At 47.5% G+C, this 24,023-nt stretch overlaps 1 protein-coding gene across 2 annotated transcripts in view; it reads right to left on the bottom strand.

Moving 5' to 3' along the window:
• Positions 1-24,023, bottom strand: part of LOC119172599 (acetylcholinesterase-1) — a 57,216-nt gene that overhangs the window by 16,277 nt on the left and 16,916 nt on the right. For both annotated transcript variants that reach the window (XM_075892104.1, XM_037423755.2), the window contains one exon: positions 8,678-10,607. In XM_075892104.1, the coding sequence (XP_075748219.1) occupies positions 8,678-10,607 (1,930 nt within the window). The remainder of the gene's footprint in view (positions 1-8,677; positions 10,608-24,023) is intronic.

Here is a 24,023-nt window from a genome sequence, read left to right as displayed (position 1 = left end):
GTCGGCGGCATAGCAGCAGCAGCAGCCAACAAGCGCGTACCGGTGCGCAACCTGTTCGAAACTTTCTTGCTGCTTAACCGGGGCCACGTCTTGCCTTCATTGACCGCAGTCGACAGGTGTGCCTTCTGCGGCGAGAGCTGACCTCTCTTCACTCCACGCGTCTTGTTTACTATCCCTTGTTTCCACGAGCGGCTCGTTTGTCTTCTTTTTGCCTCCGCCCTCGGCAACAAGTTTGAGGGGCGCGGATGCACAGACTTGTTAGGAAGAAGGTGGTGACTTATGACCCTTGTGGTCCTTGCGTTCGGGGAAGCGGCAAAGAGTGTCAGCGAGGCGAAGTTATCCCACGCGCTCGTCATGGTGACGCAATTATGGCTGACTCCGATTGACTGAATGACGGACACATGTGTCTGTGCAGTTACAACAACGCGAGTTGTTGTCAAGCTCGCGAGGGAAGCGTGTAAAGTAGCTCCCCCCCCCCCCATTTTTTTCTCTCTCTCTAAGGGGCTCTGCTCTGTTTAAACCTCTTGTTTCTCTCAGCTTATGTTGTCGTTTGCTTACTTGCTTACATGCTCGCCTAATGAACATGAACACTTGAACCGTGTTGTAGATTCGGCAGAACTATTTTTTTTCAATCGCCAGTTTAGAATACACTTTCCATATATCGTTTCTCTTCATTTCTTGTTTAGAAGTATGCACAATGAGAATGTGAACTCCATACGGCAGCTTTTTACCTGTATACAAGCTGCGAGCAACGATTTCACATCTAGCGAAATTGGAAAGTAAATGTGAAGCTGCTTGAATAATCTTCCTTCCGACGACAGACGTGACCGCACTACATGGTTTGACCCCGACACTGTGAGACTTCATGACACCTACGCTGTAACTTGTTTTACTAAGCCACTCGAACCACATTATTCAAATCTGCAAAAAAAGTGAAATCAGGCATGTTTTAAATTTATGTGACACTTTTGAGGTACAAATAATTAGATCACTTATTCACTCAGCTTTCTGCGGACCGCCCCGCCGCGGTGGTCTAGTGGCTAAGGTACTCGGCTGCTGACCCGCAGGGCGCGGGCTCGAATCCCGGCTGCGGCGGCTGCATTTCCGATGGAGGCGGAAATGTTGTAGGCCCGTGTGCTCAGATTTGGGTGCACGTTAAAGAACCCCAGGTGGTCTAAATTTCCGGAGCCCTCCACTACGGCGTCTCTCATAATCATATAGTGGTTTTGGGACGTTAAACCCCACATATCAATCAATCAGCTTTCTGTGGACCAAATCAAAGCGCGCGCCTCCTTAAGAAGCGTTTTTTTTTTGTAAGAGCACGCTATGAAAGCGTGTGTGGATGTGAGTATGCATTTGGCGGTTTCAATGTTTCAGAATGTGTGCACACAACTGATGTTTCTTTCTGCACCACTGACTCGGCAGCATCAAGAACACTATACATATTTAAAGGCATGCCAAAAATGGTGGCATTACCGTAAGTCAGTATACTAGAAAAGTATGTATTTTTTTGTCCCTCTTTCAGTCTGTTTCGAGTGTCAGTTTCTTCCGCCACTTCGTTCATTTGTCGTTGCTGCTTCTCCGTGGGTACAGGGACCTACCTGTACAAACCGTTCCCGTTTAGACCAGTCTTTTACACGCGACTCTGATTGGGGTCTCCGCAGTGCAGCCGTCCGGGTCGCTCCTTGCTTCGCATGACCCCAAAACGCGACGACGCTCGCTGAGGGATCGACGAGCCGGAAGAAATGAGTGTACACCGTGAGCTGACGTCGTGTCGAGGAAATATCTCTCGCGATCTGTCTATTGTCCGGGCGACAAGATGTCGGCCGAGGCACCAAGTCGTCCCCGTCCGACCCCTCTCCGTTCTCGCGTGGCATACGGATTGCGCATATGTAATTATAGCGCCAGCAAGCGGTCGTCGGTGTACGTGGGACGATGCAGATGGAAGCTTCCGCTTTTTGCGCACATGCCACGATCCGATGTCGTTTGGTTTAACGTGCGGGACTTCCCGCACTGGCAAATCAACTGAACAAGTTTCTAAGGTTGTTGGAAGGCATCCTACAAAACAACAGCAGACACCACAACGACCAAATTCACGTGGCTGCTTATGTATCTGCCTGAAACTACAGTAATGAGAAAGCATGTCTTCAAACTCGATTGTATTGACACTTCATTGGGAGGTGATAGGGTGACGTCACAATAAACTGTGGGCTATGTTAGCTAGAACTGTACAGTCAACCACAAAAGTTTGCGGAGCACGCGAGCGGGTGCCAAACTAAGGAACTTTATGCCAAACTGCCTGCTTACGCCACCTAGCGATGCGTGATATACCGACGACCACAGGCCCAGGCCGGAAACGGGTCTTTTTTTGTTATTCACTGTCCTTTCAATTTTCTACTTCAATGTAGCGCATTGTTAATTCGCAGTCTTCACGCGAAGTGGTTGTCTGCAGTATGACTGTCCCATTTATATTTTCAGAGCAGGATTAAAGCTGTCACGGCGTGGCTGAAACGGTGTTTTGTTGGCTGAGTATCACTTTGTGATAAATATTATCACTGGTGACGATGATGCTCACAGACTGCTCTCGAGGCAGAAGCACGTAGATGCAGGTTCCAAAAAGTGCGTCGCGTTAAAAAGTGAAAGGTGAAAATGATTTGTACCCGGTTAGAAAGGAGACGTGTTATATATTAGGAAAGGGACGCTTCTCGGGTGCTGCGTTGCTGTCGACCGCCGCTGACGTAACAGAAATGTCGCGAAGAGGTTTTTCGTGACGCACTCGCGTGGTCCGTAATCTTTTGCGGTCGACTGTACATATACTACAACCACCAACTGCTGAGCCTGAAGAGCATCAGTATTGTAAGTCTGAGACGGCATAGCAAGACATATTCGTCGTTTTGAAATGAGAAGCTTCAGTTTCGTGACGGAAGCGAAAAAAAAAGCATAGCGGTGTGGCACCGATAAAAAAAGAAGCGCAGCAAGAAGAGACCCAGCGCTATCTGTCAACGCAGCCAACTGTGACGCGCGTTCTTCACGGCCTCCTGGTTTTCTCACTTTCTCTTCAGCAGTGCCTCAAAGAACGCACTGCGACGTCCTTCTCTCTACGAACTCGTGTGCCTCTTCTTCTTCTTTTTCGTGCCATCTTTATTTGTCATTGACGTATTTCCTGTTTGTCTTCTGCAGTTTTCTTAGACGAGACGTTCGCAATGCCCACCGGATTCCCCGCTCACGTGCAGCGTGTTGAAATGTAAATCTGCCGCGACGTAAGAGTCTCTGAGGAATCGCGGAAGAGGAAAATAAAACTGCCCGTCTTCTTCCTCCACGCGTGCGCGCGCTTCAGCAGCTCACCTTAGACACGCGGGTGGCTTGAAGCGTTTCTGTTGCGTCGCTTTTTGCACGTTTTCACGGGATACACCAGCAACTTTATGAATTCTTTAGCGCGTAGTGCTTCGAAAGGTGAGATAAGTAATCACGCGATGTAGGTTTATGTATTTGCCTAAGACGACTGCAAGGCGAAAGTCGCCTTCTCAGTCGACTATGTCGTTCTCCCCTCCCCTTTCCCCACTCCGCCAACCAATAGGGATATTTCTGCGCCTCACTTGGTTTTCCGATACCTCCAACATCGGTCCACCTTTGATCAAGAGGCGATGTCATCTTCGTCACATTGGTGTCACGATGACGTCACGAGCTATGACAAAATGCGACGTCATACGGTGACGTCACCACGTGATGATTTTCTGCATTACTCCTGCGGACACCCACGGACATTTCTCGTCTTTGACGAAGAATCGAAGCTTTCTCTTTCGTAAAGATTATAAATGTATGAAGCAACGAAGGCACAAGAATATTCGTATGAGAGCGTGGAGGTGGAGAGGAGAGATTTTAATGTTGCCACGCATCATACCTATGCCCCCCGATCAGCAAGAGTTTTTCAGGCATCTCAATAACGTTGTTAGCAAACAAGTGCGTTATAAAACGTGTGTGTGTGTGTGTGTGTGTGTGTGTGTGTGTGTGTGTGTGTGTGTGTGTGTGTGTGTGTGTGTGTGTGTGTGTGTGTGTGTGTCGGTGTGTGCGTGTGTGTATGTGTGTGCATGTGATTATGTGCGCGTGTGTGGGTGTATCTGTGTGTCTGTCTGTGTGTACTTGAGGATATCGCTGTCGCTTTCAACACTTACCCCCGTATTCACAAACACTCCTTCACTCACGAGCTCTCCTCGACTTGGACAAGTCGATGGGAGCGCCGTCTCTTGGCAGACCAAGTCACTGCATATCGGCAATATTCTGCAGCGATTCTTGAGAAGTGCAGCGTCAATTTCAGTCCAGCAGCGGCGCAGTGCTCAACTCAGTCAAGTAAAGGATGGGATTCGAGTCGAGGAGCGTTTCTGAACACGGGGGCTAAAGGTGAAGCTTGAGGGCCCCCCAGTTTTTCTACCTTCAGTCGAAATTCCATTGGGCGCTCATGCTTTTTTTGCCATCTGTCCTTGTTTTCTGTGCGCGCGCAGCAATATTAGAACGAATGGTATGAACTCGGCCAACTTTCAGTATACGTATAATAATTCCCATGCAAGCTCTTAATACCGAGCTTTGTAGAACGCCATGCCCCCCGCAATCATCATAGTTTCACGTCATTACATGGAATTACACTTCATGCATGTGCTATCATGAACGCGAGAGCAAAAATGGCCCGTCTGAATGCCGCCCCAGTGACCCTTCCATTTTCCCGGCCTGACACTAATGGCGCTTTGTGTACAATCCTGCACCAGAAAATAAAATAATAATAAGCACAGAATATTCGTCTTTATGAAGACGTCGTCAACGCCTCCTTCATAATCTACACAGACATGCACTTAAATGCAAGCACCACCAAACGTGAAACGGAGCAGCAAAAGCGCACTACAAAGATTACTCTAGTGTGACATTCAGTGGGCACAATCAACACTTCATCGGCTGTGCACACAGCCATAAAACGGAGGATTGTGTACTCCTGAGATCGCAGATAACATTTCACGCATTCGCCCACGATATATGCTGTAGCGACACTATCGTTGACAACTCTCTTGACAAAATAATTCAATCAATAACTACCGAAAAAAAAACAATGTTGGGACGTTCGCCTCATTCTCGTTAATCAGCTCGGCATTTTCGAAGCTTTGGAAAAACGTATTCACGAGAGCGAACTGGGTAAGATGCTTCTAAAAGCTGTTTGCACTTCCAAGGTTTTGTTTCACCGCCACCTTCATTCCCATAACCAACACCTTATCTCTTTCTGTTTTTTCAAACCCCTTCCTCTCACCCACCGCAGTACTTCACTGGTCATGGTACTTGATTACTTAGTCGAACGTTTGGGGATTTATTACCCGCTGAATTTCGATTTGAAACTTCGAGTTTTATTTCCAGATCTATTCCCGGCGGCCACTGCATTTCGACTAAGAATGCTAGGGGCCTTTATGCCTAGATTTAGGTGCTCGTTAAAGAATCCCAGGTGTCCCCATTCTAGAGCAATCCACTGCGCCGTCTTATAGTCATCTCGCGGTATCGGGGCGCAATACCTCAATTGGTATTACTGCTATTACCACTTCCCCAGCAATGAGTAGCGAGTGAAAACGCCGAATCAGACCGACCTCTCAGCTTTTCCACCAGAATAAATCTGTGTCTTTCTCTCTATATACGGTGGTCACATTTTGACAGAGCCAAAGAGGTCCGTCTACCGTGCATTGTCAGGGAACGTTAAAGAACACCAGGTGGTCAAAATTTCCTTAGGCCTCCATACAGCGTATCTCATAATCGTGTCGAGGTTTCGGTTCGTAAAACACCCTCTATCATGATCTGTATCTAACATCAGGAACTGAAACGCAGACAGTGGAGTGAGTGGCGAACGGCACAATCAACCGTAACCATCTGGGTAAGCTCAGTGCAAGCGCTGCACGCGAAAGCACGTGGCACACGGCGATTGGGTAGAAAGTTATTTCCTGCATAATAGTTGTTTCGGTGCACCGCCAGCGGAGCGCCGCTAACATCGCCACCCAAGCCGTTTTTTTTTGTTTATATATAGCTAAGTGACGTTGCCTAAAGCAACGCTGATGGGTGGGTTGCACGCGTGCTTAGGTTGCTGTAAAACATGGCTTCTACTCAATTTCTTTTTTTTTTAATTTTGTTGCTATAGGCACCCGACAGTGGACCAGAGGGCACGACGAAGCTCTTTGGGCCGCCTCAGCATTGTTGCTATTGACCGCTAGGGATACTAAGAAAATGGAACACTCGCTGAACACCATGACACGCTGAAGTGTCAGTGCTCTTTTTGGCAGGTTTTCAAAGAACGCTTCCTGGGTGCTTACATAATCAGCCGTGACCGCCTTGCTCACTACTAAAAAAGAAAATGATATGCGCGTGCATGTTTCGTTTTGCTGCGTCTGCTCGTAAGGCTACGCATTGGAAGACCCGGTTTTGCTGCGCCTATAGGCTGTGTGTTCTGGCGCTACCATCAGATCTCGTAAACTGCATTGCCGGGTGCCTATCATTGTCGTTTCCTTATCCAATTTCCATGTGGTGCTTGACTATAAAAGCGAACCTGGAACGGACCATTCAGACCGACCGCCATGGCACTAGTACTGCGGCATTTTAGGAGGTAAAAGGCCAAGCCAAGTCAAATCAAGATCCTTGACAATGTGACGCACACTCACGCTGGAGGATTGGCCAAGAACCGGATAGTCTTCATGAAATTCTTCCTCAATAACAGGTTAAGAATAATCTATTTACGAGAAATAAAAGAAAGATGAAATAGGACGAGTTTAAGGGTTGAATTTGAAATAATCTGTAGTGTAATGCAATAAAGCGACCAGTCAACAGGCTCCGAAACGCACAAGAAAAGCTCGCGCATTTTTCCAGCGCGTGACCAACCTCCTTCCACGTGCAGGGACGTCAACCCGGCGATCAGCGACGTGACGCAGCACGCAGATTGTTGATTGGTCTAAGCCAGGTCTCTACAAACAGTAATGAAGTGAACATTACCGATCACTGAGTTTACGTCACTGCGAGTGGAAGGAGGTTGGTCAGGCGTACGAAAGATGCGTGAGCTTGTTTGGAGGGTGTAAAAAAAAAGTTGGAGCCTGTCGACTGGTTACTGTTTTTCATATCGAATACAACGTGCAATGGCTCAGCTGAAAAGCACTCGAACTCATACCAGAACCCGTGAGAAAAACCGGATAAAGCAATCTTACGTGATACCCGAGGAAATAAAGAAAACAAAGCGGAAACAAACGCAAATTGTAATACGAAAACATATATGAATGTACGTGCATCAAATCAGCCGGTGAGGCGAATTGGTTAGTTAATGCTGTATGAGAATCAGTAAGCGAAAGTGTAATATCTTTTATGACGCATTAGCAAAATGACTTTCTGAACCATCTATAATTACGGGTTCTACTGCAATCTACAGAGTAAACAAAAGGAAGGACATGGCTTTGGCCTTCAAGTTATCTCACAGGCAAACACGCAAGAGGCTACGTGACCTTTTTAAATGCGGAAGGAGGAGAACAGAAAACATTGCACACGTAAGTGCTGCGTTGTGCAATCTGTGGGACTTCTTTCTCGAGCTGTTGCAAATAATGAATAGCAGACCACGCTAAATCGCCCGGAAGCTAGTAGTATTGAGCCACTGTGTATGTAGGTAACGAGAATTCGGCATGAAATAAAACGGCCACAAAAAGTCACATATAGAATGGACAACACTCTTTCATCGACTAATGTATTGTCCTGAAGTTGTGCAAGTTTATTTCGCACGAGAATATGCGCACCCACTGTCGAACCTAAAGTAGTCTTGTAATATATTCTCTCGAGCACTAATGCACAAAAAAAAATCATCACGCTATCGAAGTTCCTGCCAAGAGGTCCCACATCCGCTCCCGTATGAAGTCTTGGTAAAAATAAAAATAAAGTTATAATTAGTTATGCAATTACAGCGTGTTGAGTTCTTGCTTTAAATTTACTGATAAAGCACAACCTTCGCATTTGATTACTTATTTTTCTCAGTATTCATAGTTAATTATTTCACAGCCGTGTATCAAGCTTAGATTCACTTTCTCTGGATGGGTGGGAAACACCTACGTTTTCGATATCCGAGGCTTTTGAGTTCAAGCGCTTGTGAGCGTCACACCAAGTGTCTTTTCTGTGCTAAATTTACTCAGAGATGCTGCCTATAAGCGACATGTTCAAAGAGCGCGATATTGTTTGGGATGTGACGCATGGAAGGCAGTGAAAGCTGTTTAGTGCTTCTTCAAAAAATTCAGGATGTGGCTCACTGAGATTCCAGAAGACAAACTTCAGACGGGTAAATAATGTACCCAGCACTACCTTCAATCTACTTAAAATTTATGAACATGGCCATACCACCTAGCCTTGCTATTTGTAAGTTTGTTGGGTTTTTTTTTGTAGCTCGGAGGTTGTTTTGTTTTGTTACGTTGTGTGCAAGGATTATAAATACTTCTGTAATGCTTTTGAGCTCTCTCAAAATAAGCCAGTAGGGTAGGGCGTATGATTTACAAACGTGTTGTCGTAGTACACCGTACCTGCTAGTTATTGTTAACATGCCATGATGATGCTAAAGAGTAAGACGCAATTAGCCGTGAAATATGTTGCATGTCTTTTCAGTATCAGTATACAAATATTGAATCTTCGTACTCACCCCGTTTTGGTGAAGGTCATCCAGATATCCATAATGTGACGCGAGAACTGCACCTCCTCTTCTGTAAACTGCTTGGGGAACCTGAGCGGAACACCAAACACAAACTCCACCTCATCGAAATGAGCCGTACCCAGCCACTCCGGCCAATAGCTGTTGCTGGGCCGGTGCAAGAAGTGATAAAAGTAGACGCTGTTGTTAAACTCCGAATAAACCTCGCCGTAATAGATGGTCGGACAAATTTGAAGATAATCGCCGATGGCCTCAATGAACGCGTTCCGAACGCTCGGGTAGTCCCGGTCCTTGATGTTCTTGAAGTAGTGGTCTCTGATGTCTCGAGTACCTGTCCGTATGATGTACTGGAAAAAGAAGATGAGATAGAACGCCGCCTCGTCTTTGGTGATGTTCGGCGCGAGGCCGTTGAGAAAGATGTAAGGAAGTGTGTTTGCCACGAAGATGCTGCCTTCGTCCTTGTTCACGCCTAGAAGCACGTCCGAGTCCTTGAAGAGTCCCTTCTTGAGAGCCTCGTGCGCGTTCATTGGCATGAAGTCGTCACCGTGCCGTGGGTGGTACGTGAGCACACGCTTGCCCAGAGCTTTTTCGGCCGTGCGAAAGAGCGCGTCAGCTTCGATACTGCGCAGGCAACGAACTACGTCGGCGGCAGTGGCCTCATCCTGGAAGTTGTGCGTGGCGTTCGAGCACTTGAAGATCTCGGCGAACTCCGTCGCCTTCTTGACTCCATCGGCCGTGTTGTCGGGCGTGTCCCACAGCGGGCTGCCGCTCTGCAGGATGACGCGCTTCACCATATTGCGGCTCATGGGGGAAATAAGGTGCAGGCCCGCTGACACGGCGCCGGCGCTTTCACCCATTAGCACCAAATGATCGGGGTTGGCACCGAAGGATCTTGCATTCTCGTGTAGCCAGCGTAAAGCCAGGTTCTGGTCATACAGTCCCATGTTACCTGGGATGTCCTCGATATCCGCGTTGAGGAAGCCCAATGCTCCAAGTCGGTAGTTCATTGAAGCCACGACAACGTCACCATAAGCTGCAAGCACACCGCCATCGTAGAATTCCCAGTCGGTGGCACCAATGTTGAATCCTCCACCGTAAATGAAGACGAGCATGGGTCTCAGTTGTGAAGAGGCCTTCGTCGCATTGTGTCTATTCGGAGTCCACACGTTCAAGTGCAAGCAGTCTTCGCTTTCGGGCTTTTTGCTTGCCGCCCAATTCCAGCTGGAAGCGAACGATATGTGGTAGCATGGAGGGCCCATCTCCTTTGCGTCCAGAACGTTCTCCCATGGTTTCACCGGCAGCGGTTTTTTGAACCTGAGCTCTCCTAGCGGCGGCGTAGCGAAGGGTATACCAAGAAAAACATCAAGCTTGCGGCCTAGAACCTCTGTTTTGAAGCCCGCCACCATGCCAGTGGTAGTATTGACGAGTGGCCGGCCGTCTTCCGTGGTCTCGAGCAACAGTGGCGGTGATGTAACTGTAGCGGGCGTTGTTGTTTCTGCTTCGACCGCGATGCTAATATCTGTTGCGCTAAGCACGTCTACGTTTGTCTCCAAGTCATTGTTGCCACTCCCTCGACTGGGCGTGTCTGGGGAATTGCCCGTCGATGGAACCAAGTAGGCGTCCGGTAGCGGGTCCTGCGGTGCAAGTAGCGACTGTGGCCTCCCCGCTGCAATGTACCTGTCCCCGTCGTCGGAAGTGTCGGACACGTCATTGACAGGTCCGATGATGGTGAGTTCTCCCTTTCGTTTCTGTGGTACCAAAGGCGGGCCGTCTTGGCCCGAGTCCTTTTCGGGTCCGGGGCTAGCCAGGAGTTCGGGCGGGAGCTGTAGCACAAGGGTGGCGATGGAGATTGCGATAAGGCACACAAGCCCCAACAGCAGGCACACCACCCATGTCCGCATTGCGCCCTTCGGTCTCCACTCTGCGCTCGAGAGAAAAGGTGAGAGTTACGTCCGTGCCTCTAACGTCGATGCGTGTTTCTATATTTTTTTTCTTTGCTTCAGGAAGGAAGGAAGAGAGGTAGTGCGCGGCAAGGAAGCGCGATGCGGCCCCCTAGCGGAAGACTCCGCGTCGAGCGCAAATTGAAATGCCGGTAGGAAAGAAAGTGGGGTACTGATGTAACAGGGTCTGATTTGGGAGTCAGATAGCCACCTTCTACTTACGTGTGTGCTGTTTTGATGCAGCGCATCCTCTGTAGCGCACACCCACTCACCTTTTTTCACACTTTTCGCAGTTTTTTTTTATCCTTTACTTTCCCTTCACGTGAGCGCTGCGTTACGAAGTGCAGTAGCTCCCACAAAATGTTTCTGCTGCTTAGAGTTCCTGCCGGCGTCAACCGTTCTTCTCTGAGTGAACGAACGCGTGAAGCTTGTGCGGCATTCTAAGTGCCAGTGGTAGGTCATATATGTTACGCACCGATCTAGCTTTTTCATAGCTGTTAGAGGATAGCCACGTTGTTTATGGCACTTACGGCAAGCTTAAGGTGCAGGGCCAGCATTGATGTTGAAAGTTGACCTATGACGTACCGTGTAAAAATGGGAAAACAATAATTTTACTAATCCCCTGGTCATAAGCAGCTGAAAACGTATTTGCCGTTGCCTCTACACACTTTTCGTGCTATACTAATATAGTTGACTACCTCGTTAGCGTTGTTATAAACTTAATTTGGCGTTCAGGGTAGCCAGCTGGTCTATGAACTGGCTAACCTCCCTGTCCTTGTGCTTAATCTTTCCTCCTGCTCTTTAATTTGGCGTTAGCACGGCTGGTAAAGAGCTTGTTAGTCTCCATTTGGCTCCTCCACGTCCTTTCAATCTCCTTCACCTCTAATCATTCAATATTATAAATAAAACACAACGAACATCTCGAAAAAGGATTCCCGCTGAAAGCAGATGCCTACATGAGAAAATATTTAATACCCTCTGGTGAAAATACTTTAGTAAGTGTTATGTTTTCAATCACATTAAGATATGGTAAGTAATGTGGCTAAATGTATCCATCTGTAATATCAGTACCTCTTGCACTAGCTTCCATTGCGTAATAGTTGAGATATATTCGAAGATGCATTCAACCTATACCATTGTATAAAAAATAAGACAACTCAAGTACAATTGCCCATTTTTAAATTGTTGATAAACGTTGGTAAATATCCTGCTAGCATAAAATTTACAGAGGCATACTAATTCCGAAAACAGCCGCCGATTGGAACCACCTTCCCTCTTCCGTTGTAACAATAACAGACCCTTTGTTATTCAAGACTGCAATTTCTCAGCAATGTTTGTAACTATACGCAGTTTCCATTATCTATCTTTGTCTTGTATGTGCTTGAATTCTTACTTGTACATTTTTAGTTGATTTATGTTGCCTTCGTGATTTGCGCATCTGACACTTGTTTCTTTTTTTGTCTTTTTTTCTTGTGTGTTATAAAATGTTGTACCCACCCCCTCTGTAATGCCCTACGGGCCCTGAGGGTATTCTAATAAATAAATAAATAAATTACTTTAGAGAGCAAAGAGAACTACCGAGCACAAATAGGCCAAATGCATCGCCCTATAGGCACATATTGCGCATTTACTCAATTGATTTCTTTAGAAGCACTGAACCATCAACATTACAGAAACGTGCTAGCGTCCGCCGTTGGTGGTGTAGCGGTTATTGTGCTTGGCCGCTGACCTGGAGGTCAATCACGGTAGCGGCGGTCGCATTTCGATGGAGCTTGAATGGTAGATGCCCGTGTAGTGTGTGACGTCAGTGCACGTTAAAATACACCAGATTGTAAAAAAATTCCGCAGCCCTCCACTACACGTCCCTCATGATCATATCGCGGCTCTGGGACGTAAAACCTCAGATAATACTATTACGATTATTATTAGAAACGTGCCACCAGAATAAAACCGCAAACTTATAAATTATTTAGCACTCATGTTTTCCAGAGAGGAAACCGAAACGCCTGCCAGCCCTGGTCTCGCGGTTTAACTCTATGCGACCTGCACACGTGAGATATGGACCAGCACGCAATGTTGCGCGTTGTGTCGGAAACGTGCATGTCGCAAGCGCGTGCACTACAAAACGCCACTTACGTCACCGCATGCTCAATGCACGCATTATGCTAATCAAGTGGTGGGGCGTCTCCTTTTCGCGTGATGCGTGTAAAAGAGTAATTCGCGTAATGCCATGCAAGGGAGCCACAGGGCAACCATCCCAGCGTTGTCTGCGCAAGAGTTCAAGCTCCCTAACTATACTCACGTGCTTTGTACAGACTACACGCGCTGGTCGAATGTATACATGCGGACTCTGGTGAATGTTGTAACAAAGTTGTATTTCCATTTGGGTTATCGAGAATGGAGCACGCAGTGGCCTTGCCCCGGCTGCCGCAGACACGCAATGCAAGCGTGAGCGGCGCGAAGCCCGGGGCAAAGGAGAGCAAACGCGCACAAATGGAGGGCAGGCAACTCGTCGGCCGGCCGCTCGGTCTGGTCAAGGACAGCGAATAAATCGACTCGCCGCCTCTTGTGCAAGTAAACACGCGTAGGAGAGGTTCACGCTAAGAGCGTCGGAGAAACTCGTTGTGGCTGGTAGAGTGCTTGCATTCCCTGCTATCCCTCGTCCTCGCGGAGACAAAAAGATAACCAAAACTTTTGAACAGAAGCGTTCCGGCCACCGCAAAGCTCTGCGGCCCCTGGGTGCATGGCAGTATGTCGCTTCTTCAGCATTCAGCATTCAGAGTGCCAATAACATCTAGCAAAAGGTACACATGTCCTCCTGAACTATTTGGTCGACACAAACAAGCGTTGAGAAGGTTCAAAGTAAACTAGAGGGTCTCTCCGTTTGTCGGCCGCGCGTTCGCGATGTGTGGTAACGGTATTTCTGCAAAGAACACAGTACCTGTGATCTCTATGGCCTATCTGGTTCAAGTGCCTCAAACAAAACAGTGTGCACACTCGACTTGTCACTTCTATACCCGCCGCGGGAGTCTAGTGCTCATGCTGCTCGTGTGCTGACCCGAAGGTCGCGGGATCGAATCCCGGACGCCGAGGCCGGATTTACATGGATGTCTTATGCTAGAGGCCCGCGTACTTTTAGGTACTATTTAGGTGCATGTTAAAGAACCTGAAAGGCTCCAAATTTCCGTGACCCTCCATTACAGCGTCTCTCATAGCCATATCGCGGTCTTGGGTCGTAGTTCCCCCGCTCCCCCAATTATTTTCCAGCGGAAGGTAGCCAGACGTTTGGTACACACAAACAGACAGCGAGAAACTACATGTTTAGTACCCTAACTGGACTCTCCGTCCCTTAACCACGTTTTCTGTTTCTGAAAAACACAGTATCTGATCTCTATGGCCTATCTGGTTCCCACTGTTCCTACAAAACAATATAAACACCGGGTTTTGCGACTTCTCAGTGTAGTCTAATCACTCATTAGTTTCACTTTGCTTTATAAGAAATGCTATTTTTTGAGATAGCCATAGGTTAAATGCTGACAGTGCAAAGTTTATGCGATAAACCATTTCAAATTGTTGTTAATCATGGCAAAAGTAGCAACTACCTCAAGGTATCTATATAGCGTTCCGCCAGAGTAAAATAAGTCGACGTGACTGTCAGGAAGCCTACTGTAGACCACGTACACACATTCCCCAGGACACTTCACATCAAAATTTATCGTCAAGTTGTCTCTGCGATTCCTACCCTCAGAGAATGGCTTGGCCCTACTGAGCTGTCACCATCTTTAGAAACTCGCGCCAAAATAAAAAATGACGTCGTCATTATTTACGAACACTCCGCACTACCGCCAATCGTCCAATCAAACGCACCGCTCGTTAAGCAAGAGGCACGGGAAATGTTCCGCGACAGATGATGTAGCTTTTGAATTCCGAGAGCAACAGCGGCACGCGAGGACGATGCTCTTTGCGTAGGTCAAGGCAGTCCACAAACAGCGCAAAAATCGACTCTTTCACCATACACAACCACGTTCTGGCCCTTCACTTTCGAAATGAAGTAACTGCTGCTCCAGATGCAGTGAGTCGGATTGTTTTTCAACATAAGCAGGTACTGTTTCGTAGAGTTTTTCCTACTCCGTTGTGCAGGCTGAGCTTCCTACTACGCGAGATCCCGTGGGCTTTTTCACTTCATTTTCAGCGGCTCCCGTATTGTATTACGGCTCGTCTGCGGGGAAGCTGGCTTTCCAGTCCAAGGCCATCCACTGGCACGGAAGGAATTCTGGCGCGTGAGAAAAGAAAAAATTCATCGAAGCATTCTATAGTTGTCGATTGTATCAGCAAAGCCATGAGACAGCCGACATAAATTACCCAAAGGGAGCGAGGCAAAGTGCCGCAATCTATGGTTGCTTCACTCCCGCGTTGCAACCTGTGAGTCTCTCCATTATAACCAGACAGTCATGTGGCACAGCCGCTCCACTCGTTTCACGGTTTTGTACAGATATGTGATTTCAGCAAATGAGAAAAGTGATTTCAGTTGCCTTTGTCGGGGCTGTCGCTGATTGAATGTCCTGATAAAACCTAATTATTCGTATTGCAAAGTTTTATTTGCGCCGCACTTCAGCATTAGTTTTGTTTCCTGTCACGACCATATTCTGGCGAGTTTCAAACTTCTGTTTCCACAAGGAAGCTCGCAAATGATTTCTATGCAGCTCAAGAAAAAGAGAACGGAAACAAAGATAGTTGGTGACGTCAGCCGGAGATTGTTTTGGCTGGGCTGATATCCAAAGGGGTTAGACAATACTAGTACAGAAATAGAAAAAAAACGAAACCGGCAGGTAATCAAGTGCTCACACTGATTAAAAGTAGTATCCAATGGCACTATACGTTATGCGACTGGACTGACCACTGCAATAAGAAAGCCTAAGGTCAAGCTTTCAGTTCTTCAATGTAGGTATGGGAGTTGGTTATAGTTTTATTTATTGTTTCATTCAGTAATAATAAGTGGCACTCTGTGACCTAAGACTGAACAAACTACCATGTCTACGTCTTCAGCCGTGTGCACTGCTGAAAAGAAACAAACGCGCCCACTTCCCACAGCACAGCACTTGACTCTCGAACCACGCCCTGCCCTGATCCAGTGACCCACCAATTGTAATCGTGGCAGGGTGATGGGAGCTGACAGCACATCGTAAACTCAATGCAAACATCGCCTTTGTGGCTGTAAAGAACCAAAGATGAACAAATAGAGGCAGCGCATACACACGGACAACAATCATTTCGGCCATTTGAACTGTTCAATCGCCGATGGCCCATCATATAAGTGAGGCCAGCCTGCGTAGATGCTTCCGGGTTTTGTGCTATTGGCATTTGTGGGTGGTCACTTCTGTTGTCCATGCAACGAAGGCACTGACAAATTTTTGTCTCGCCGCCGTTGCTTCGTAAACTCATGTGGCCGCGGGGTGGATCTCGACCAATTTTGATAAAGGGTGGTGGTACTAAGTGATTCGTTCTGCCCGAGCTGACGCGTTCTCTGTCGGTAAATAAAAACCAAGCGAGTCCGAGCAGACCTTCGATTGTCTCATCATTGCTTTCTTTCGCGACCATGCGGCATTTCAGTTCGAGTTTCGTGCAAACGTTTGCAGCTTGGTTGCCTTGTTGCTTGCTACACTAAACAAGCTTCAACGTGAACGTTAGATTTGAAGCATCTGGTTTATGTACAGAGAGAAATGGGGGAAGCAGTTGTCAGGCCGACGTGAGTTAGACCTTCAGCATTGTGTCTACTTCTACATATGTGCCGCTCTGTTCACATACTCGGTTTTGGGACGTTAAACCCCAACAATTATTATTATGTTCACAGATTGTCTTCGACTGCTTGCGCGCGCCGATTTCCATTGTTTAAACTGCCATAAGACAGAGCGAAATGCACTAGTGACTGTTCTGTTGCACGCTAGTTTGTTCCGTGCAGAAGAATGACCCCGCATACATTGCGCTCGAGTAGAAAGAAAATATTATGAGACAGCTGTAGTACTCGGTGACGTCGGCCCACTAGTGGTGTATCCTCAAGAATGTCGAAGCACAGAGGCTTCTGTTTTTGTGATTACGAGGGGTTCTTGATGTTAAATATAGCACCTGATGTTTCCAGAGATCTGTCGTTCAATTCTTCCTTTTTTTAAAAAAAAATTCACTAAGTCATGAATTTGGCACCGCGACAAGATAACCGTATTGAAAGTTGCTTCAGTAAGCTAGTCCTAATTGTGTATGATTCCGTATTAGAATATTTTCATATACTATGCAATGACATCTCGTGACCACAAAAGCAGTGGTTTAGAGCGGGATTGTACTTAATGTCCTTGATTTTACTGTTAGCAGTTTGATCTGTTATCACACGCTAGAACCAAATACGCAGTTAATTAGAGGAAAGTTGGAATACGATCACTTTACACGAGTGTGTCGCGCAGATATGAAAAAAACCTCACGATTTCGGCCCTCCCACTTGAATTTCTGAAAATGGTTTTCGACTTGTGAACTACATACAGTCACAAAAAAAATGCTGTTGCGCGAACACGTCAAAGGAAAATGTACGCAAGTAAGCTTGTAAACATTCCTTAACAATACCAGCCTCATCTCATGAAGTTATTAGTGGTGAACACCGTATACCATGACAAAACCAGAAGTAGTTTTCCATTTAAAAAACTTTTTTTTCTACAAATCGCATCTAGCGGACAGAGAGACGTGTACAGCTCGGTAATCGCATCACTACTCACCGACACTGGGCTGTTCACTGCACATATACGTATGCGAAGTCGTGGTCCCGTCTCAGCAGAACTGGCGCATACGGAGGTTCGTCACAGTTCCCACAAGTCCACGTGGCTGCTCGTTAGCTGGTAACGATTCTTCTGGTCACCGGTCTCAGTAGAAGTAAAGTCGAGGACGCAGCCACTGTGGTCACGCGACGTGGTCTTCTGCCCGCTCGAGTGCGCGCGTGTACGGCTCTGGAAACTGACTCGACAATTAGTTAACTTTTACCCTGTTTCTATATACTACCACGGAAGACAGTGAAAGCCGAAAAGGGGGCCTGTCCCGACACTACACGAGGAATGCATTCCAGACACTGCTGCACTGTCGCCATCGTCGTAGTGCGGACAATATACAGGGCATTTCAAGAAAGGTCTCCAATATTTTTTTAGAGGTGGAGCTCTTTAGGGTGTGGATCTGTCCATCCTCCGTTGTTGTCATACGTAGCCTCCGGTGGCACATACCCACTCTAGAGCGGTTATGCGCCACAGGAGATGCGAGATGGGAGATGGCGGTACTTGAAGTGTTCACTAGGTGGACGCGTGGACGGACGGACGAGCAGACAGACTAAAAGACGGGTAGACAGATGGACCGACGCGCGAACGCACAGACGGGTGGACGCACGAACGCATGGACAGACGGATGGACGGACTCACGGATGGACTCACGGACGTATGGACGGACGCATGGATGGACGAATGCACGGTTGCGCGGACGGACGGAAGCAAGAAAGAGCGGACGGACGGAATCATGGATGGGCTGACGGACTCTTCGTCCCACTCATCATCATTCACTACGTGGATATGCTGTGATTTTTTTTTAATTACAGAAAGGACGTATCTGCGTGCTACTTGCGGCGTTGCCTTTCCTGTGGCAGAAGGCATCTTCAGATGCGCACAAACATTAATTTCGGTAGTATTTATAAAAATTACCCTAATTAGCTTTTTAGCCAGGAGTGATAGCCGAATGAGTCAATGGGGTGAATTCAATCCCTTCCTACAAATAGTCCATAGCCATTTTGAAATTTGCAAAAAACGGCCACTGGCAATTAACGCGGAGCGATGCAATGAGTCTAATTTAGCTGGAGAAACCCAAACCGATGCACCCAAGAGAACTCATCTACTATCCACTGCGACAACGCCCTCAAGGACGACACTGTAAACCGTCAGTTTAGACACTTCGAGGCTGCTTATGGACATTCGATTATTCTTCTCCCCAAATGCTAGGGAAACAGTGTCGTCATTGAGGGCGTTGGCGAAGTGAATTGTAGATGCACTGTTTGGTGCGTCGGTTTCGATTTCGCCAGCTAAATTGGCCAGATCGCATCGTTCCGCAGTGATTACCAGCGGCTGCTTTTCCAATATTTCGAAGTGGGAATGGGCTATTCATAGAAACGGCTTGAATTCGCCCGTGTGACTCGACCAGCTATTACCAATGGTTAAAAAGGTAATTGTTTTAGTTTCTATAATTACTGGCGTAATTAATGTTTGTACTCATCTGAAAAGGCCTTCTGCCACAGGAAGGCAACGATGGTGGGAGGATGTGAAGGAGCGGATGTAGGTGGGCACGGAGCTGCAAGGTAATCTTAACAGGTTTCCTCGTAAGCAAAGCCTTTAAGCTACAAGACAATTGGTCCCGGAGGGAGAAAAGAACTCAATCATTGAGGAGGTTAACTCCAGGAAGACGGAAGAAGTACTCGGTTGAACACCGCCTTGCGAATATTAGCGTATTCACTTGGGGAACGGGAACGAATTTTGCGATCAAAACTTCCGTTAGCTGTTATAACTATATATTTTTTAAGGAAGTCCAAAATTGCTTTAAGTGTTGTCGGTTACTTTTTTCGCGGAGTGTACAAATCTGTTTCTGAACTCCATGCTCTTCTCCGGTGCATAATGAACTACGAGAAACAAATAATAATAAAAAAACGTTCTCACGGACTTATGCTTTTTATAAACGACCACAAGGTAACGAAAAAAAAAGATGTTTTCCTAACTATAACTTTTATCGATAACCACGACAAATCTTACGCTGGTAATGTCAAAGTGAATCGGAAGGTAGAATGTTTCTATAAAATAACTGACTAAATATTCTTTCACTTCGTTCACATTCGAAGGTGTGGTCAATTTGCTAGTCTAAGCCTGTGTCTTATAAACAGCAAGAACAGCAACAATAAAAAGACGCTGACATTTATGCTATAAGTAACTCGCTCTGTATTGCGAAGTTTCAACTATAACATAAAAATTTATCTGTATTACGCTGTTCATATTGTTTTTCCACCTATACCATCCAGTAAACCATCCAGTGCCACAAAAAAGTGCAGCTTGAACACTCATCGTAAATTTCTATTCTACAGTGTACGCGAAAGGTTAGACAAAAGTAAGCAACGTGTCAAAGCCACCCTCTTCAGCTGCGTCGAGGCTTCGAACTCAAGTTCCGCTTCCGGGCGTATGAAAAACGAATGACAAGCAGCCGTATACTTCTGGGACTATAGGAGGATCCCGAACAGTGCAATGACTTCCGGAAGGAAGATATCCGATCTTCGTGCACACAAAGGAAGCGGAACCTACGTCCCTCTTCCATATATGCAAGACGGTCCACGCGTCTCCACGTGTATGCTTTGAGCGGCTTTCATTCGGTGCGCTTTGTTTCAGTGCCTGTTAGTCTTCGCTCCAATGTCCCCTCTGTCGGTACATCGACACGGCAAGGCGTACGAGGTTACAAGCTGGGAACACGGTGTTCACAACTCCTCTATTGATTTTAACTGTCGTCAAACTGGTCATAAACGCGCATTGTGCAACACCACCTCTGTGGCATGCCGCTCACTTCCCAAGTTCTCGGTGGGTTTAACGTGCAAGAAAATACCCGCTTCTCTCTATCTCGTACGCGCGCGCGCTTCGAATAACGTGAAGATTTCCTGCCTTCCGTTTACGCGCGAAGCATACAATCGTGGCGCGTCACAGAGTCAACAAGAGTTTACAAAATGCAGCTCTATACAAAAAAAAAACTATCGTTATTTTTGTTTTTGTTTTTTGCCGGGTTCACCCGCAGATATATGTGTATGATGTGGATAGGTAGGTGCCTTCTGCGACTTGCGTGATCTGAATCGAGTATTCGGTGACCGCGTGCCAATTTACTCGACAGCGAGCGTCCAGCGCAGCCGTTTCCGCCGGCGTTACGCCGTGTGCATTCCATTCTATCTGTCACATTGCGCCACTGTTTTTCACGCCACGCATGTTGTTCTCGCCACCTTTGAGAGTGCGATGCGCCGCGGGCATACGTGACAATAAGGAAGTGTAGTCTCGATTTTCGCGAATTATACTTCGTAGTACGTTATATTCGCTTGCTTGACTAAGCGCTTGCGCATCAACATGGGTATCGATACCAATGGAAATCACTGCGGAAAAGAAAGCGGGAATGTATAACTGATAACGAGGACAGTCATTATAATGCGCAGCTTGTTATCTAAGTTCGCATTAATGCGCCGGTCCTATAGGGCCGACGCATTAATAGTTATATATGGCCGCATGGTGATAAAAATAGTCGATAAAGGGGCGCTCTTGAAAAAAATTGCGGATGGTGCACACGTGGATCTTGGCTCTCCAGGAAGCTTTAAAAATTACCACTGAAACCTAATATTAGAAGGTGGCGCAATACGAAATAAATGAGGCTACCTTTGTTCCTGCTTAAAAGCGCGCGCATACATGTGATTGATCACTGAACCAAAGGTGTGATGTCACGAGTTATGACGTGCAGTTTCAGCATGCGAGCGAAAGTTTTAAATATATCGCTTCAGATGTTCTTGCTGCTACAGCCGATAAGTTGGTGACACACTCAGCAACGACTACTATCAGATGCACGAGATGATGTCCACAAGGCTGAGCTTGTATGAGTACGATATATTGATATGTTCAGTTTAACGTCCCGAAATCACCGTCCGATTATGAGAGACGCCGTAGTGGAGAGCTCCGGAAAGTTCGACCATCCGGTGTTCTTGAACGCGCACCCAAATCTGAGCACGCGGGCCTACATAATTTTCGCCTCTATCGAAAATGCAGCAGCCGCAGCCGGGATTCGATCCCGCGACCTGCGGGTCAGCAGCCGAGTACCTTATGCACTAGACCGCCGCGGCGGAGCTGTATGAGTACGCTCAACTTTCCTTGCGAAAATAAAAAAAATTTTTTTTTGTAAAAAAGAAATAGTAACTGTTGCACCAGATTGTCATGGATGAACTTCTTTGTAACTAATTGTCAAAGGTCTCTTCCGGCCCAATAGTAATTATCAAAATGACAGACATTCTGCCTCCTATGCAGATGGTATCCTCAGTATGCTTCGACAATACAAACTAATAAAGAAATTAGCGGACTTTCATCAGTTCATTACTTACATACGATATTGTGGACATTCGCTAGGGGCTGCAGTAGCTGTTGCTAACCGATGCCTCCTGGCGAATGAACCATGCTTCCAGAGCTCACTCCTTTCGCTTTCGTTGATGCGTTATCGTTGTCGCATTATTTAGGCCAAAGCTAGGCCTTCTCAGGCAGCGTTAAACAAGCTCCATCTAAGAGTTTGATGCTTGGTCGACATTTACAGTCCATCCTTCCCTTATCATTTTTTTTGTATTTTCCTGCCCGATATCATTATGTTGCTTCATAATTCCCGTATCGTACTTGTAGATGATCCCTCACTGATCACCCGCCGATGTGCGGCTGTCCTTGGGTTTCGCGAACATGTGTCTCCTGCAGGGTGTAGTGGGGCTCCAAAACGGTTTGCATGCCCAGTGGCTGAAAAGCTCGCCGAGTACGGTCTCATACACTTTGAATAGCATAGGTTTTCTACTCAATGGATGTGTCGTCTCCACCCGTTATAAACACCTCGATCCTCTCTGCCCCACCGCGATGGTCTAGTGGCTAAGGTACTCGGCTGCTGACTCGCAGGTCGCGGGATCAAATTCCGGCTGCGGCGGCTGCATTTCCGATGTAGGCGGAAATGTTGTAGGCCCGCGTGCTCAGATTTGGGTGCACGTTGAAGAACCCCAGGTGGTCGAAATTTCTGGAGCCTTCCACTACGGCCTCTCTCATAATCATATGGTGGTTTTGGGACGTTAAACCCCACATATCAATCAATCAATCACCAGTCTGTTAGCTGTCGAATTGGACTGTATAGCGTCGTTCATTAAATTGCTAGTTTTAGGCTGGGCGAAAGAGGCGAGTTTTGTCTTTTTGTATGCGTGTGATTTTGTTTACTTTTTCCCGCTGCATGTCATCGACTGACGCTGACGCGTCCTCTTAAGGTCTCGAGCATATAGTTATGCCCTATATTCAGAACCTCAGACAGTTTCGGGGATCCATAACCCCTAGACCAGCGGATGCCTGAACTGCGCCGCAGAATATATACGAAAAATCTATCACTCTGGACACATCGTAATCACCACTGCCGTGGCTTAGAGGACGAAAAGGGTGCACCAAGCCGACGTTTACCGCCAAATAGGAAAACGAAACAACGGTTTCGACATGCCACACCAAGTCGGACTCGGCCAGACAACGCGGCCAGTGGCATTCGGCGCCGGCGCGCCGCTCAAGTTCAAGGTGTTGGCCTAGCGCCGTCGCCGCCACATCGAAAAGCGCGCTCATTGTCCGTGCAGCCACTTCCTTCCTTTCGCCATGATCTTGACTCGCGCGCGCTCTGTTGACTCGCATTTTCTTTCTGCACGTCGAACTCCCGCGGCCCGCAGCGGCTAACACTCCCTCACCCTCTGAACCTATTACCCGCTCCCCGCAGTGTCCATCTCCTCCCGTGTTTCCTGGTTGACCGGTGGAGAAGGACGCGGCGGCCGGCTGCGCTATCCTCTCGCATCCGCTTCATATGTTTTCTCTTCACCGAGCCACGCGGGCGCTGGCCGGTATTACGTTACGTATACGCGCGCGGTACGTACAAGCTTTTCGCGTGCTCTAAGCGGGCGGCGTCGCGCTCACGTAATCGCGAATACGCCAAGTGGAGCACTCCCGAGGAACGCGCTTACTTTCCACGCCACCTTCTCCCGGCCTCCTCCTCCTCCCTGGCGATAGCCAACTTCCGCATTGGCGATGACCGGACGTTGATACTTTCCTGTTGTTGTTCTTCTTTCGCTTCCTCTGGTGTTTTGTGTTTCCGCCCCTGGTTTCTTTCTACTTGACCTGCCACGATACCAGGAAGTAGAGACGTGCACGTGCTGTCGGCGGCCGATGAGAGCGGTGGGAGCACGCTTTCGCGACGCGCTGCCTTTGGGGCGTGTGTGTATGCACCCCGCGCTATCGCGACGCGATGACGAGGAAGTGCGAGATTAAAGGTCGCCGCGCCACGCGAGACCGATGGTGGTTCCGATCGAACGAGGAAAGGTCGAGCGTGAGCGGCAAGAATGACCGCGGCGAGCATTGTTTGTTGCGCTACGTCCCCTGGATTCATAGCGCACAGTGTGCGCGCTTAGATGCGATATCTTTATGGGGTTTCAGATACGTGAGCACGCGTGAAGTTTGACGCTGCGTCCCTTCAGTGCAAAGGCCGATAAAACGTGGAGGTTAGTAAGTGCGGCCAGAGTCATTTTGACACGGATTTGGATAGTTAAGATGAGT

The sequence above is a fragment of the Rhipicephalus microplus genome, chromosome 4 (assembly GCF_043290135.1).
Source record: "Rhipicephalus microplus isolate Deutch F79 chromosome 4, USDA_Rmic, whole genome shotgun sequence".
NCBI classification, from domain to species: Eukaryota; Metazoa; Arthropoda; class Arachnida; order Ixodida; family Ixodidae; genus Rhipicephalus; species Rhipicephalus microplus.
The sequence above is the reverse complement of the archived record's forward strand: the minus strand, read 5'-3'. Positions and strand labels throughout refer to the sequence as shown.